Source organism: Budorcas taxicolor, chromosome X (assembly GCF_023091745.1).
Source record: "Budorcas taxicolor isolate Tak-1 chromosome X, Takin1.1, whole genome shotgun sequence".
In the NCBI taxonomy this organism is placed as follows: domain Eukaryota; kingdom Metazoa; phylum Chordata; class Mammalia; order Artiodactyla; family Bovidae; genus Budorcas; species Budorcas taxicolor.
In genome coordinates this window covers 131,062,197-131,077,922 of record NC_068935.1, presented here as the reverse complement: position 1 = coordinate 131,077,922, position 15,726 = coordinate 131,062,197, and the positions used below count along the sequence as shown (strand labels likewise).

At 44.3% G+C, this 15,726-nt stretch overlaps 1 protein-coding gene across 1 annotated transcript in view; it reads left to right on the top strand.

The window, feature by feature from the left end:
• Window positions 1–15,726, top strand: part of LOC128069669 (epidermal growth factor-like protein 6) — a 220,378-nt gene that overhangs the window by 188,172 nt on the left and 16,480 nt on the right. The window contains exons 6-9 of the mRNA XM_052662784.1: window positions 407–541; window positions 2,823–2,945; window positions 12,127–12,438; window positions 14,397–14,477. Coding sequence (XP_052518744.1) covers window positions 407–541; window positions 2,823–2,945; window positions 12,127–12,438; window positions 14,397–14,477 — 651 coding nt within the window. The remainder of the gene's footprint in view (window positions 1–406; window positions 542–2,822; window positions 2,946–12,126; window positions 12,439–14,396; window positions 14,478–15,726) is intronic.

Below are 15,726 nucleotides of genomic sequence, written 5' to 3'. Positions count from 1 at the left end.
TTTGAATGTTCGTGTATTAGGTTTGCCATGCAATATCCATAGCTGGAAGAATATTAATTCCTTCAGCAAAACGGAGTGTCTGTGTACCAAGTGCCAGCCATATGTTCCCTGCCCCAGAAAAGGCAGGGCCTAATGAGAGAGAAAATGTGACTAGAAGTAATGCCATTACAGCAAGATAATACCTCTAAAATAAGCTGTACAAAGGGATAGAAATCCAGTGAAAGTGCCTCGGGGATCCAGAACTCTTCCCGGAGGATAGGAAGTTGGTAGCAGAATAATCAGAGTTTTCCAGTGAAGAAACCACGCATGTATGTGCACGCTGTGTGCTCTGAGTTCAGGCACGAGAGTGTGTTGGAGGGAGGGTGCTTTCTTGGTGTGTCTGACGTGTCCTGGTTCTCCATCCTAGACATCGATGAATGTGTCTCTGATAAAGCCTTCTGTCCCTACAATCGAAGATGTGTGAACACATTTGGAAGCTACTATTGCAAAGGTCATGTTGGTTTCGAACTGAAATATATCAGTGGCCTGTACGATTGTGTAGGTAAGAAACCTAGAGGCTTTCTTACAGATATTTCTACATGCGTTCAGTCTATTAGTTGAACCATCTACTGTACTGACCATCTTAACAACACAGAGAAAGTTATATTTTTTTTAAATTTTTGTCATTTGGGAACTCTGATGACATGAATTACATGAAGCCAGGTTATCAAAGTTTAAAGTAAAGAATCACAGTCTCTGTAGCTCTATTATGGAGATAAATAGCTTGAGATGATTTTTGTGGGTTTTTTGAAAAAGTTGATCGGTTTCGTTCTGTTTATATTTTTGGTTCTATCTCCAGGTATAGCTAAAAGTGCTGTTACTTCAGTTGTGTCAGACTCTTTGTGACCCTGTGGACCGTAGGCCTCCAGGCTCCTCTGTCCACGGGATTCTCCAGGCAAAAATACTGGCGTGGGTTGCCATTTCCCCCTCCAGAAGATCTTCCCAACCCAGGGATCGAACCCACATCTCTTACGTCTCCTGCATTGGCAGGTGGCTTCTTTACCACTAGCACCACCTGGGAAGCCCTAAAAATGAGGACAGTGAAGCATATTTACATTTGATAAAAGGAGGAATAACAAGTCCTGCTTAATCTTGACCTCAGTGGCCCTTGCCTAAGTCTCCCTCAGGAGTGGCTTTTGAAAAATGAGTGAAGGAGGTGCAATGTTCTCTTTCCTCGCTCCTCCTTCAACCCTTCCATGGTTCCAGCTCTGCGTCCCCTAAAATGTTCGCTTTCTGGGGTCCTCAAGGTCACTCTATGATAAGACTGGGGTATCACTCAGCTCTCGGCCCGATACGGGTGAAATCAGAAATCCTGTCCCCTAGGGAAGGAATTCCAAGTCTCAATGAGCAAGTGAAGTGGGGTATTTGGGGAGCCCTTGTACAGCTTCCCATTGCTCTTGATAGAGCATGGATGGGGCTGGTCCTGCAGGCATCTTGGCCCCCCAGAGATTCCTGTTTACATAACGTGCACATGACACACATGTGTGCGTAACACAGAAAGCTGACAGCAGCAGGGAAAGTAGGGTTTCTTTCCACCCTAAGCTCAGAGCTGACCAGGACGTGTCCTGTGTAATCGTGTTGGGGCAATATCCATTCCTGGGTTTTGAACACATCATATGAAGCCTCCATAGCTCTTCCCTCAAGCCTAAAGGCCATCCTAATCCAGTTTGTAACATCTCCACTTCTTGTGAGCTGGGATCCTCCAAGATGCTCCAGAACCCACCATCTCTGGGGTCCATCTCCAGGCTGTGTCACAGAGTTGGAGCCTGTTTCCTGAGACGTAGAGGGAGATGCCACAGGACAGGGTGGGAGTCCACACGCGGAGCTGTCAAAGGAAGCAAACCTTTCTGATTTAAGAAGTGATTAAGATCAGCACCTGAGCCCCCTTGTGGCTGAGTTAAAAACAATAGCCTAGGGGACCTCCCTGGTGGTCCGGTGGTTAAGACTCTGCACTTCACCTGCAGGGTGGAGCAGATCCGATCCCTGATCAGGGATCAGGTAGCTAGGATCCCACATGCCACGTGGCTCGGCCATAGAGAAGTTAATTAATTAAACAAGCAAACAATAGCCTGTTTTGCGTGCATATTCTCCAGGCAAGAATACTGGAGTGGGTTACCATTTCCTTCTCCAGGGATCTTCCCGACCCAAGTATCCAACCCATGTCTCCTGCGTTGGCAGGTGGGTTCTTACCACAAGCGCCCATGGGAAGCCCTCGAGAAGTATAGAAAAAAAGCGGGAGGGAACAGAAGGCCAAGGAAGCTGTCACATGGTGGAATTCAGTAAACTTTCTGAGTCTAAACCCAACAGACGAGCTCAGACCGGCCTAACCCCTGCTCCTGGCAGCCTGTGAACAAAGGTTCACATTTTTCAGATGATGTCAGTGCTTCCTAGCCCGTCTTGTTCTTTGTGGGCTAGGAGTCCCAAGCCCTTCCATGTATAGAATTTACTTTCTGATATTGTTATTTAGTGGTAAGTTTGGCCGATGACAATGTTAAGCAATCAAGCCCAAACAACTTAGAGATGTCAGGAGCATTGATAAGCAGGAGAGGAGGTTGCTGTGGAGGAGGTGAGCTGCAGACACCCTCCCTCCATACCGGGCAGCAAGCAAAGCCAGGGCTTTGGGCCAAGGCGCCAGGCATGCTCAGCGCTTCTCAGTTCCCCGGCCACACAGGGTTGGCTGGCTGGGTGGAGTGGTTGGCCCTGGAGTTACTCAGGTTCAGGGGATAGCCTTTCAGCAAGTGCTGTTACCACAAGATGATTCATGCGACTGTTCACATTTTCAGATATAAATGAATGTGCTGCGACTACCCACACGTGCAGCCTCCATGCCAATTGCCTCAATACCCAAGGATCCTTCAAGTGCAAGTGCAAGCAGGGGTATAAAGGCAGCGGACTGCAGTGCGCCCGTGAGTACACGCGGTCTCCGCATCTTCGCTCTTCCCCATAAAGCATTTGCTCCTTGTCTCCTCCCTCCCTTCCTTCTCCCTGCTCCTTCCCCTCTGGTGTGTTGGGAGCTGAAGGGGAGCAGGAAGCCTGCATATGGTGTTTGGAAACTTAACTCCGCCTCCGACTGGCCTTCTCAGCTAATCAGACCACACCTCCAGTTGTCACAGAAGTTGTAGGCACTGCACTTAAAGCACCGCAGGGATTCTGAAGGGTCTGTTCACTTTTCCTTTTGATGTAGAGTCAAGTCCCATGGTTTCTGCTGATGAATTCTTTAATGCTCAGCTGGTAAACTCTGATACACTCAATGTACAACAAGAAAACATCACTGCTGTCAAAAGCTGCAACAATAATCACTTTTGCCACTTGTGCTACAGCCAGAGAGAGTCGTCAGGGCGTTTCTTGTCCACACTGTCACTTAGGCTGGCAGAGGTCCCACTGTCTTATGGTACCATGGTGTCAATCCGAGGCTGAGGGTTCATCACAGCAGTTAAAGAAGTGTGGACAATCATGATTAAGCTTGGAAGCAGGGGAGAAAATATATCTAATCCTGTCATGCATCCCGAAAGAAAACTAGAAATCACGGTGAGCACCCGGAATATCTTCCAAGACCAGCCAGCAAAGATTACTGGTCGGTCACGTGCCTGGCCAACCGTGTTCCACTCTGTTTAGTCACCTGGCTTATCCTTTGATCATGTCCCTTTGAGCACTGGCTCATTGTGTGCCAAGACTTGTCGGCCACCCTGACTCTACTCTCTCATAGATGCCTTAGGAGCATAGCCACATATTCCAATAAATATGGCTGTAAGTCGTCCCTTGACCGTAACCCATCCTGTACCCCCACCTGGCTGATACTCCTGATGACAACAGAGCCAAACTCAGTGATGGCAAAAATGAACAGTCCACACACCATGATGGACTCTGAGCACCACACTCATAAAAGATTCATCATACCCCAGCGGCACTGGATGAGATGATGTACACAGGAGTATAAGCAAAGGAGATGAGTCTGGAATTCACATTCTGCGAAAAACTTCCAAAAGAACTGGGCGGCGTTTAACCTGGAAAAAAAGGAAAAAAAAAAAAAGGTGCAGAAAAGCAGACATAGTGCCTGTCAATATTTTGAGGAACGTAAAGAGAAAAAGCCAACTCACTGGAAAAGACCCTGATGCTGGGAAAGATTAAAGGCAGGAGGAGAAGGGGACAACAGAGAACGAGGTGGAGAGACGGCATCCCCGGCTCAATGGACACGAGTTTGAGCAAACTCCAGGAGTTGGTGGTGGACAGCGAGGCCTGGTGTGCTGCAGTCCATTGGGTCACAAAGAGTCGGCCATGACTGAGCGACTGAACAGCAACAAAAGAAAAAATGCTTTCCCATAGCCGAAGTAGGCCATGGGGGGAACTGCCTTCTCTCTGACAAATTTCCCCATCAGCGATCTCAGAGTGTAGAGAATCTGTGGAGTGGGGACCATGGCCTCCAGGAGGGACCCCCTTGGGTTGGAGATGGGATTCATTCCATCCCTCTGTGTAGACATGCCCGTGGTGTCCTTCTGAAACTATTCAAAGAAAGGCTGAGAGACTGGCTTCCTGTGCAGGGATGTGCATGGGTAGGTGGGATGGCGGGAAAGATGCCATAATTTTGAAAGACCTGCAGAGAAGGGACGGAATCAGTAAACCTTCCACACAGGATCAGTGGTCGAGGGCTCCTTCACACCACCAACTTTGCCCATGTCAATTCTGGCCTCACCAGTCTCAGGTCGTCTGGTTGACAGCCCAGCTTAGGGCTAGGAAGGCCTGAATTTGAATCCGAGCTGTACCCTGTACAGCCTGTGGTCTTTCGCCAGGTGCTTCACCTCTCTACATTCAGTGTCTTTCTATCTGAAATGGGCCCCGTGGTGGCCCTTTAGCGAGTGCTCAGAAGGGGCCAGGCCACCATCCCTCGGAGACCCCTGACTCCAGTGAGGTGGGGGACAGTTCTGTGCGTGTCCCAAGCCCCTGTGCAGTGGACTCTCCCTGCATTGTAGCCTTGCAGCTTCCTCCCAGAGCTAAAGCCCCAAGTTCTCACCCCCACGGATAGTCAGTCCTCAAGCCGTGAGGGCCAAGTGTCTACACCTCAATCCCCCAGCCTCCTCTGTGCAGCGGGACAACTCTGAGGTGGGTTCTATGCTGGTTCCCAGATGTCCCTCATCACCCACAGTGATTACCTGTCCATTGAGGCACCATTTTCAACTCTCCTCCCTTCCTGTCTCGCTGTCCCTCTTACCCCTCTTTCACCTCCTGGAATCACCTGTTAAGTAAACCACCTTCACCCAAATCCTTATCTTGGGTTATGTTTGGGGGGCCCCACATTCCTCCCAATACTTCTGTCATAGGTTTATTGAGACTTGGATGAGGTAGTATAGACAGAGAGCTTAGTTCAGCCGGGCACATACTAGATGCTCAATAAAGTCAGCTCTGGCTCAGACTGTTGTTAGCACAGTTTCAATTATATTCATTAAGGAATAGCGCCTCCTGACTCTGAAATCCTGTAAAAGTAAATGCAGAAAAATGCTGTGCATAGAAAAAAAAAGATGCACTGGAAAAGCACTTGTGTCAGTAAGGGAGCAACTCAGCTCACCTCCACGTACTCATTCCTGTCCCCCAGACTGAAGAATCACAGAGATTAGGAAGAACTGGCCAAAACAGACCTGGAGTGCTCTTCCTTCTTAATCACTTGCTCCCTTTTGAAACCACAGTGTGTCACCAACGTCCAAATGAAGGCACTGTTTGTAAATGTGCAAGTGGTAGCTGTTTGCAACCCATGTTTTCATTATTGTAGCCCAGTGTTTAGAGATTTTAAATCCCACATCAAGCCACACAGTTTTTAAATTTTATTGAAGTATAGTTTGTGTACAATGTTGTGTTGGTTGCAGGTGTACAGTAAAGTGACTCTGATATATATGTGAGTGTGTGTGTGTGTATATATATATATATATATATATATATATATATATATATAGTAGTGAGTATATGTTAACCCCAGCCTCCTAATTTATCCACCCCTCCACCTTTCCCCTTTGATAACCATAGATTCATTTTTGAAATATGTGAGTCTTTTTATGTTTTGTAAATAAGGTTATTTGTATCACTTTTTAAAATTAGATTCCATGTATAAGTACTATCATATGAAGTTTGTCTTCCCCTACCTGACTGACTTCACTTAGTATGATCATCTGCCGGGGTCCAGCCCCGGTGGATCCAGGGTGATTCAAAGGTGGGGATGGAATCGGCGTCCTTGGAAATAACTTATTTAATTATAGATAAAGAGGGATTAGAAAATTAGCAGAGAAAAAGAGGCTGAATAACTTGGTTTACATGGAATACCAATCACCACGTATGTAGGCCGCAGGCGTCTTCCCGTTCTCCCGAAGGAGAGGAGGCACTGAGGCCCCCCCCTCCCCGGTCTGATCTTAGAAGCCCAGGCAAAATTAGCAGGCTTGGTGAGTACCCATGCACCAGATGGGAATTCGGCCAGAAAATAGTAGGAAAGAAAAAGAGGCTGAATAACTTGGTTTATGTGGGATACCAACAAAATTCCAAGACAAGGAATTTGCACCATCTACGTTGGGCCACTGGTGCCACTTGAATATCGGAAGGTTCCCCTCCTCAGGCTCCTTCTCGCGTGGGCTTGAAAACCGGGACAAGTAAGTAGACATGGCAGGCACCCACGCTCCAGATGGAACTTCAGCCAGAAAAACGGGGAGCAAGAAAGAACGACATGAGGGAATCAGTCTTTCTGGGAACTGATCGGATTTCTTTATTTTTGGGTTTGCTTATACCTTTTGTTACACATAGGGATGAATACAGACTCACGTGGGGGTCAGCAGTCCTGACCTTTATCAACATCAGGTGACTTACATAAAAAAAAGGTCTTAGGGGTTTTACATCATCTTCTGGCCATGAGGCCTGCTGACATTTTACAACCCTTTCTTTCTGATAATCAAAAAACTTATTTTTTCCAAGGGTGTTTTTTCTTAAACCAGGCACCACCTTCCAAATAAAGTTGCATTCCTATAGGGTGAGGGTGTAGTGAGTTACAATCAAGAAAGGAATTTATTTAACCCAAGGTTAACATGATTAATCTTAAAGGTTAATACTTATTTCTCCTATATGCTTAAAGGTTAATACTTATTTCTCCTATATGCTAGTTATATTCTTTATAAGGGCAGGGAATATGGAGATTTAGCAGCAAACATCAGCCCAACAAATGAAAATCCTTTCACCAATGTTCCCCTTAAGATCTACTTAGTCTTAAGATAGTGATAAAGTTACATTTTTACATGGCAAGGACACAGTGATTTATAACAAAGTACAGTGATCTATTACAAAAGAGAAAATTCATTAACTCAAAAAGTCTAGTATTGCTAACCTTAAAAACTACTATATTTCCTTTTCTATATTCCAAATACGTTGATTAATATATTCCCAGGTGCCTAAGGATATGGAGGCCTGGCAGCAATCATTGACTCAACAATGAGAAAAGCCCTATGCTAATTAAGATTTTCAAAATACTCCAAACTCTCTCTGCTGTTTATGGTTGAGAGGTAGTAAACAATCATGTGTGTAGTGGCAGGAGTATGGATAATCCTGTCACACAGGCTAGTTTGCCAGCAGAGAGGTTTGACCTGAGACACCCTTGTCACACCCAGGGCAGGGAATTAGCAGCAATTATTGGCACAACAAATGAAAAACCCTTCACCAATATAATTCCTAACCAACCCACTATACTAATAATTTCCAACTTCCCAAAGGAATTTGCCTTTAGTAAGTCTAAAACATCTCGTGCCTCTCAGGTTGGGAGGCTGTAAACAATCACATGTGGCCGGATGAACCTATACAGGCAGGCTAGATAACCTTCAGAGGAGTTTGTAAGTTGAAACACTCTTGTCATGCCCAGGAATTTTTATTGACTTAGAGCTGCAAGTTAACTCCTTCTCCGAGAGAAATGGTGATGGGGGAGAACCCCCCGTAAAGTCAGAGGTGTAGCTGAGAGCATAAAACAGACTCTGGTTTGGGTGGTAGATGCTCGGGAACAGAGGGTTTCCTGAGGCTTGATCACGCCTTTGCGTATGCCAAGCCTCCTTCCTCATGACCTTTGCCATGGGCGGAGTTCGTCACACTGGCTCCCGGCAATCATCTCCTGGTCCATCCATGTTGCTGCAAATGGCCTTGTTGTGTCTTTTTTGTGGCTGAGTAGTTTTCCATTGTATATATGTACCACCTCTTCTTTACGCACCCCTCTGTTGATGGGCATTTAGCCTGTTTTCATATCTTGGCTATTGTAAATAGTGCTATGAGCTTAGCAGTGCATGTATATTTTTGAATTACAGTTTCTCTGGATATATGCCCAGGAGTGGGATTGCTGGATCATATGGTAGTTCTGTTTGTAGTTCTTAAAGTACTCTCCATACTGTTCTCATGGAACAATAGACTGGTTCCGAATAGGAAAAGGAGTACGTCAATGCTGTATATTGTCACCCTGCTTATTTAACTTATATGCAGAGTACATCATGAGAAACACTGGAATGGAAGACACACAAGCTGAAATCAAGATTGCTGGGAGAAATATCAATAACCTCAGATATGCAGATGACACCACCCTTATGGCAGAAAGTGAAGAGGAGCTAAAAAACCTCTTGATGAAAGTGAGAGTGAAAAAGTTGGCTTAAAGCTCCACATTCAGAAAACAAAGATCATGGCATCTGGTCCCATCACTTCATGGTAAATAGATGGGGAAACAGTAGAAAGTGTCAGACTTCATTTTTCTGGGCTCCAAAATCACTGTAGATGGTGACTGCAGCCATGAAATTAAAAGATGCTTACTCCTTGGAAGAAAAGTTATGACCAACCTAGATAGCGTATTCAAAAGCAGAGACATTACTTTACCTACTAAGGTCCGTCTAGTCAAGGCTATGGTTTTTCCTGTGGTCATGTACGGATGTGAGAGTTGGACTGTGAAGAAGTCTGAGCGCTGAAGAATTGATGCTTTTGAACTGTGGTGTTGGAGAAGATTCTTGAGGGTCCCTTGGACTGCAAGGAGATCCAACCAGTCCATTCTGAAGGAGATCAGCCCTGGGGTTTCTTTGGAAGGAATGATGCTAAAGCTGAAACTCCAGTACTTTGGACACCTCATGCAAAGAGTTGACTCATTGGAAAAGACTCTGATGCTGGGAGGGATTGGGGGCAGGAGGAGAAGGGGACGACCCAGGATGAGATGGCTGGATGGCATCACGGACTCAATGGACGTGAGTCTGAGTGAACTCCGGGAGATGGTGATGGACAGGGAAGCCTGGCGTGCTGCAATTCACGGGGTCGCAAAGAGTTGAACACGACTGAGTGACTGAACTGAACTGAACTGATACCTAAACATTTCTTATGCTAAGAAAACTTTTTTTTCCTTTGGTCATCCAACTCTAAGCTTATTTAGGGGAGCAGTTTAAAACAGATTTTTCTTGATTCTTGAAAACCTCAAACATCACAATATTCTGTTTGATATCTGAAAAATCATTCATTTTGTTACTATCCATTCTGCGCCAGAATCATTTCTCTAGTCTTTTGCCAAAATGTTTATTTATAAGAGAAAACTATCTTCAGACCACTCAATATGTTATTTGCCCAGTCCTTTTCCATTCTGCTTTGATTAATGCTCTGTAAAATAAACAGCCATGTCTTTTTTGAGAATTGATCTTAACGTCTTAACACACACTGCTTAAAGGATGGCCGAAATCCACCCTTACATGCAAAGAAAAGTCATAGAAAAATGAGAGAATCACATCTAATTAGTGTTCAGCATTATAAAATGCTGTGTTGTAAAATACATTTGTATCTGTGTGAACTGCTTGTATATAATAAGAAAGCAGCTTTTATTATGAGTGTATTGCTTTTGAAAAAGTCCAGACCCTAGATGGCAGTACAGAAGAGGAGTTAGTCAATTATCCTTATGCACCATCTGTATCCAAAGGACAGTGCGACCTGAATGTGGATGTGTGTATTTTTTTACTGTTCTTATACGTGTGTGTATGTGTTAGTCTCTCAGTCATATCTGGCTCTTGGCAACCCCATAGACTGTAGCCCACCAGGCTCCTCTGTCCATGGAATTCTCCAGACAAGAATACTGGAGTGAGTAGCCATTCTCTTCTCTAGGGGATCTTCCCAACCCAGGGATCAAACCCGGGTCTCCTGCACTGCAGGCAGATTCTTTACCATCTGAGCCACCAGGGAATATGTGGGTAGTCATAAGGCACCATTAGATAATTTGGTCTTAGTTTGACAGCAGCTATACATCATTCTAAGGAAATCAAAACTCTAGTACTACCCAACTTTGTTAGTAACAGTCAATTTAAGAAAGGACACTGTGTCATTTAGTTACCAAGAGTCAAATTACCTTGGCTTGATTCCTGGCTCCCTAGCCTACTGCCTCTGCTCTGAGAGCAAACTAACCTTTTAGGATCTCAGTTTCTCTCTTCAAAATAGTGTGTGCATGCATGCTAAGTTGCTTTGGTCATATCCGACTCTTTGCGACACTATGGACTATAGCCTGCCAGGCTCTTCTGTCCATGGGATTCTCCAGGCAACTGGAGCGGGTTGTCATGCTCTTCTCCAGGGGATCTTCCCAGCCCAGGGATTGAACCTGTGTCTCTCATGTCTCCTGGGAAGCCCATAATAGTGTCTGACCCTTAATACTGTTTTGGCTATTACATGAAATAATCCATACATAATAAATAAACACCTACGTGTAGGGCTTAACTCCAGCCCAGAATGGATTAAATGCTCTACAACCATGCACTCATAGGAGGAGTATTAGTGACAATGGCTTCTTTACCAAAATTCGATGATGGTTCCCATTGGAAAGCAGCTTCTTTAGTCACTGAAAATATTCTTTAATCATTAGATGTTCACATTTTACAGAGCATATTCAAGAATATAGGTGTGAGTACAATGAGGCCATTCCAATACTTTTTCCTTCAATAATAACATAAGCAGAAGAGGTATGATCTGGAAAAGAATTTAACTTAGTAGAAGATTTTCGACATTCTGGTGATGAATTCTAAAAATAATAGTAAACACAGGCCCAATATATGTTGAGCACTGATCTTAGTAATTGACATGTATTCACCCATTTCACCCTCATAAATGCCCTCTTTTTATCCTAGCTGTGTTTTAAAGTCAGCAGGGCACTTATTGATTTATTTGGCTGTGTCAGATCTTAGTTGCAGCATACAGAATATTTCATTGCAGTGCACGGGGTCTCTAGTTGTGGCATGTGGGCTTAGCTGCTCCATAGCATGTGGGAATCGTAGTTCCCCGACCAGGGATTGTGCTATATAGTAGGGTCCTTACTGATTATTTTATACATAGTAGTAGTGTGTGTCTGTTAATCCCAAACTCCTATTTTCTCTCTCCCTCCCTTTCCCCTTTAGTAATCATAAATTTGCTTTCTATGTCTGTCAGTCTATTACAAAGATGCATTTTTAAAAAGAATTTAACTTAGTGGTGAGAAATATGAAATGAATGTAAAACTAAATATAGATGCCTCTCTATAAATAACCAAGAATTAAAATCATTTAGCTTTTGAAACTACTTGGTTGAGGTGAAGAAATTCAAATATATGTATTCACTGAATCAAAAATCACCATTTTTGTAGGTCACAAATGGCTCATTATTGGCGATGTACATATCGTTCAACATAATGCTAGCTATAATTTTTTAACATCACATTTAAACAAATACAGGGCTCCTTGGGCTACAGCAGCTTTGACAGATACCAATGTGAAAGCGGAAATATTAGAGAATTCTGGAAAATTCATCACGTTGTGATCTGTAACCCAGCTTGGTAGGAGCAGGTATTTCATCATCATAGTTTATGAAGCAAAACGAAGGTTTGTCTTTGAACAATTAAAGTAGTTAAGATCCTGCTGTAATCATTGGAACCACTTAAACCTGGTGCAAATGCAGTTCTTTCTAAAATACCAGATGATTGAGCCTCATAAGTGTTGATTCTGGAAGCATTCATTGACTGCACTTTGACATTTTTTAAATGCTCCATTTTTGTGAGAGATCTGATTATTGGTCAATGTGGAACTTCTCTTTTACTGTTGATTTTAGTTATCCCCGAAAATTCTGTGAAAGAATTCCTCAGAGCACCTGGTACCATCAAGGACAGAATTAAGAAGTTGCTTGCTCACAAGAATAGCATGAGAAAGAAGGTAAAAATGAAAAACATCACAGAACCCAGAGGGACGCCCACCCCAAAGGTTGACTCCGAGCCCTTCAGCTCTGAAGAGAGCATTTCCAGAGATGGGAACCCTCACAGAGAAAAGAAGAGGAATGGAAACGGAAAGAAAGAAAGGCTGGAGGATGAGAACAGAGATGAGAACCATGTGGTGCAGGAGCAAAGCCTTCGTGGAGATGTATTTTGTGAGTATCAGTTATGACTTTTGTTAATTTATGCATCTCATGAAAAGTGAATTGTAGTTTTCCCTGGCAAATGACAGGAAAGAGGAAGGTGCCGTAACTAAGATGGTGAAGTGAAGTGTGACAGTTGGTCGCTCAGTCGTGTCCAGCTCTTTACCACCCCAAGGACTGTAGTCCACGGGGCTCCTCTGCCCGTGGAATGAGTAGCCAATCCCTACTCCAGGGAATCTTCCCAACCCCGGATCGAACCCAGGTCTCCCACATTGCAGGCAGATTCTTTACTGCCTGAGCCGCCAGGGAAGCCTAAGTAAGATGGGGTCAGCTTTAAATCTTAAGAAGCAGGGTTCTCTATACGGTCTGGAAACTAACATCTTCTGCAGAACAAAATCACATTTGCTGCTGTGGGATGCACAGAAGGTCAGTCCTTTCCACTTACCTGGGAGGTGTCCTATTTGATGCAGCCCCTCCTTCTGCTCCTGACCAAGGAGACCTGCTTGTCCTGCCAGCTCAGTCATCTGGCTGCCCAGCTCTGGGTGCAGTGCACCCCTAAACCCCAGAGAGATTCCCCCCACCCAGGTAGATTTGCTGAGCTCTACCTTTTTCCTTCTTGAAGGCACTTTTTACAGGCACACTCAGTGAAAGGAGAATGTCAGAGTTGTGTGGTTATAATTTTAAAAGGTAAAATAGAGGAACATTCTATATAGAGCTTAAGCTTCAGCTTTCTACGTGAGCTGGAGAATCACCATTGTCACTGGTGACTGTGCAGAGCCATCATCAGCCTCGGCCCCTGCAGGGGGATTTCCATGTTGACCCAGCCTGGGGCTTTCCCTTCCATTCTCACCAGGCATCCGTTGCTCCCTCTCTATTTTGCCTTGTCTGTGCTTGCCCCATTGTTGTTGTTCAGTTGCTCAGTAGTGTCCAACTCTTTGCGACCCCATGGCCTGCAGCATGCCAGGCTTCCCTGTCCTTCACCATCTCCTGGAGCCTACTCAAACTCATGTCCATTGATTCAGTGATACCATCCAGCCGTTTCATCCTCTGTTGTCCCCTTCTCCTCCTGCCTTCAATCTTTCCCAGCATCAAGGTCTTTTCTAAGGAGTCAGTTCTTCCCATAAGGTGGCCAAAGTATTGGAGCTTCAGCTTCAGCATCAATCCTTCCAATGACTATTCAGGATTGATTTCCTTTAGGATTGACTGGTTTGATCACGTTGCAGACCAAGGGACTCTCAAGAATCTTCTCCAACACCACAGCTTTAAAGCATTAGTTCTTCAGTGCTCAGCCTTCTTTATGGTCCAACCCTTACATCTATATATAACTACCGGAAAAACCATAGTTTTGACTCTATGGATCTTTGTCTCCAAAGTCATGTCTCTGCTTTTTAATATGCTGTGTTTAGGTTAGCTAGGTGATGCCTAATGGGGTCCACTGGGGACACCTTTCAAAAAAGATGTTCTAGATGTGGAAACTGGCACCGATATGAATGCTTTGGAAATGTTAGGGAAACACTGCTGTAACCTCCTCTGTAAGTAGAACACAGCTGTCCCTTGGTATCCCCGGGGGATTGGTCCCAGGAACCCCTGCAGACACAAAAATCCATGGATGCTCAAGTTTTATATAAAATGGTGCAGTATTCATATATAACCTAAACACATCCTCCCCTATACTTTAAGTAGTCTCTAGATTACTTAAAAGACCTAATACAATGTAAATGCTGTGTAAATGGTCTCCTGGTAAGCAAGACAAATTCAAGTTTTGCTCTTTGGAACTTTCTGGATGGTTTTAAAAAAATATTTTCAACCTGTCATTGGTTGAATCTGTGGATATGGAGCCCATGGTTATGAAAGGCCAGCTACGTATGATAAGCCATATATGATAAACCCTCTTCATTCATTGATTCATACCTTCTTAGTATGTGGGGCTTTAGGGATTTTTTTTTTACTGATCAAGTGTTCATTGTTAGCCTCTAAGGTGAATGAAGTGAGTGAAGTTGATCTGGTTCTGGTCCAAAGAAAAACTACATCATTCCATCTGAAACACAAAGGTGAGTAACATATATTAGGAGTGAGTATATTTTAGGAGTACTAGCACTCGAAAAGAATATTGAAGAATGGAAGCAAGCATTACCTGGCATCTTTTAATTTTAGAAGTTAGACAGAAATGAAATATCTTTTCTGGAATAGGGGAAATATGGGTTAAGAAGAAAGGAAAGTGAGAGAAGAGGCCGTGTGTTTGTACTGGCTTAGATATATGTAGATGGACAGCCTGGATTCCAATCTAGTTTAGGAGTCAGGTCTAGTTCCAGCCCTCAGTGTTTGGAGGACTTGGTCAAGTCACTTATGACTCTCAGTTTTACTTTCTTGAAAATGGGCATGATTGGAGAATTTTTGTGGCAGCCACATCAAATGATGTAATGTACGTGAAAATGCTTTGCAAATCATTAATGCGTCAACAACCAGTTGCTGCCCCTTATCTCTTCAGCTTTTCCCCTTTCTTTGCCCTTCCTTTATTCCTTAGTATAAACTGCAGAAGCCCCCCCATTCCAAGCCAGAGTCTGGCATTCGTTACAAATCAGAAACATCTCAGTCTTTCCTCTTTTTCCCAGTGGTAACTTCTGACACCTACATCAGAGGTCAAGACTTTTTTCTGTAAAGGGCCAGAGGGTGACTATTTCAGGCTTTAGGAACCATAGGCTCTCTGTTGCATCTGTCAGCTCTATCACTGCAGCTCAAAAGCAGCCACAATCTGTAAATGAATAGGCGTGGTGTGTTTCAACAAAACTTTATTTGCAAGAACAAGCAGTGGGCCAGGATGTTAGTTTGCTGACCCCAATCTACATAAAAGTAAGGGGAGGCACTGGGTCAAAGGTTGTGCTAGCTGACCCTGTGCTCCATGCAGTTGTCAGGATTTCTTAAATGAACATTTGTTAGATCAAGCCTCTGGGTGCCAGATGGTTCAACAAAAGACCACAAAAGAAATTGAAATAGCAAGTTTATTACTCCAGGTCTTGGGGAACGACATGGCATGGCCTCCAGGGGCCCTAGAGGGAAGTCCAGGCAGAACGTGGGGCACACGCCTCTATGAGGGTCCACGTGTGTGTAGTGCTTTGGGCTTGCTGGGCTAAGGTTGCATTGACGGATTCCAACGAAAACAATTGGGGTATTAATAAGCTTCAGGGGGCTCTTATCTAAGGCACACACAAGGCCCTGGGAAGCAGGGGAGGGTGTCAATCACAGGGGACATTGGGAAGGTCATATGAGCAACTCACTTTTATGAGTGACTCCATAGGCTCC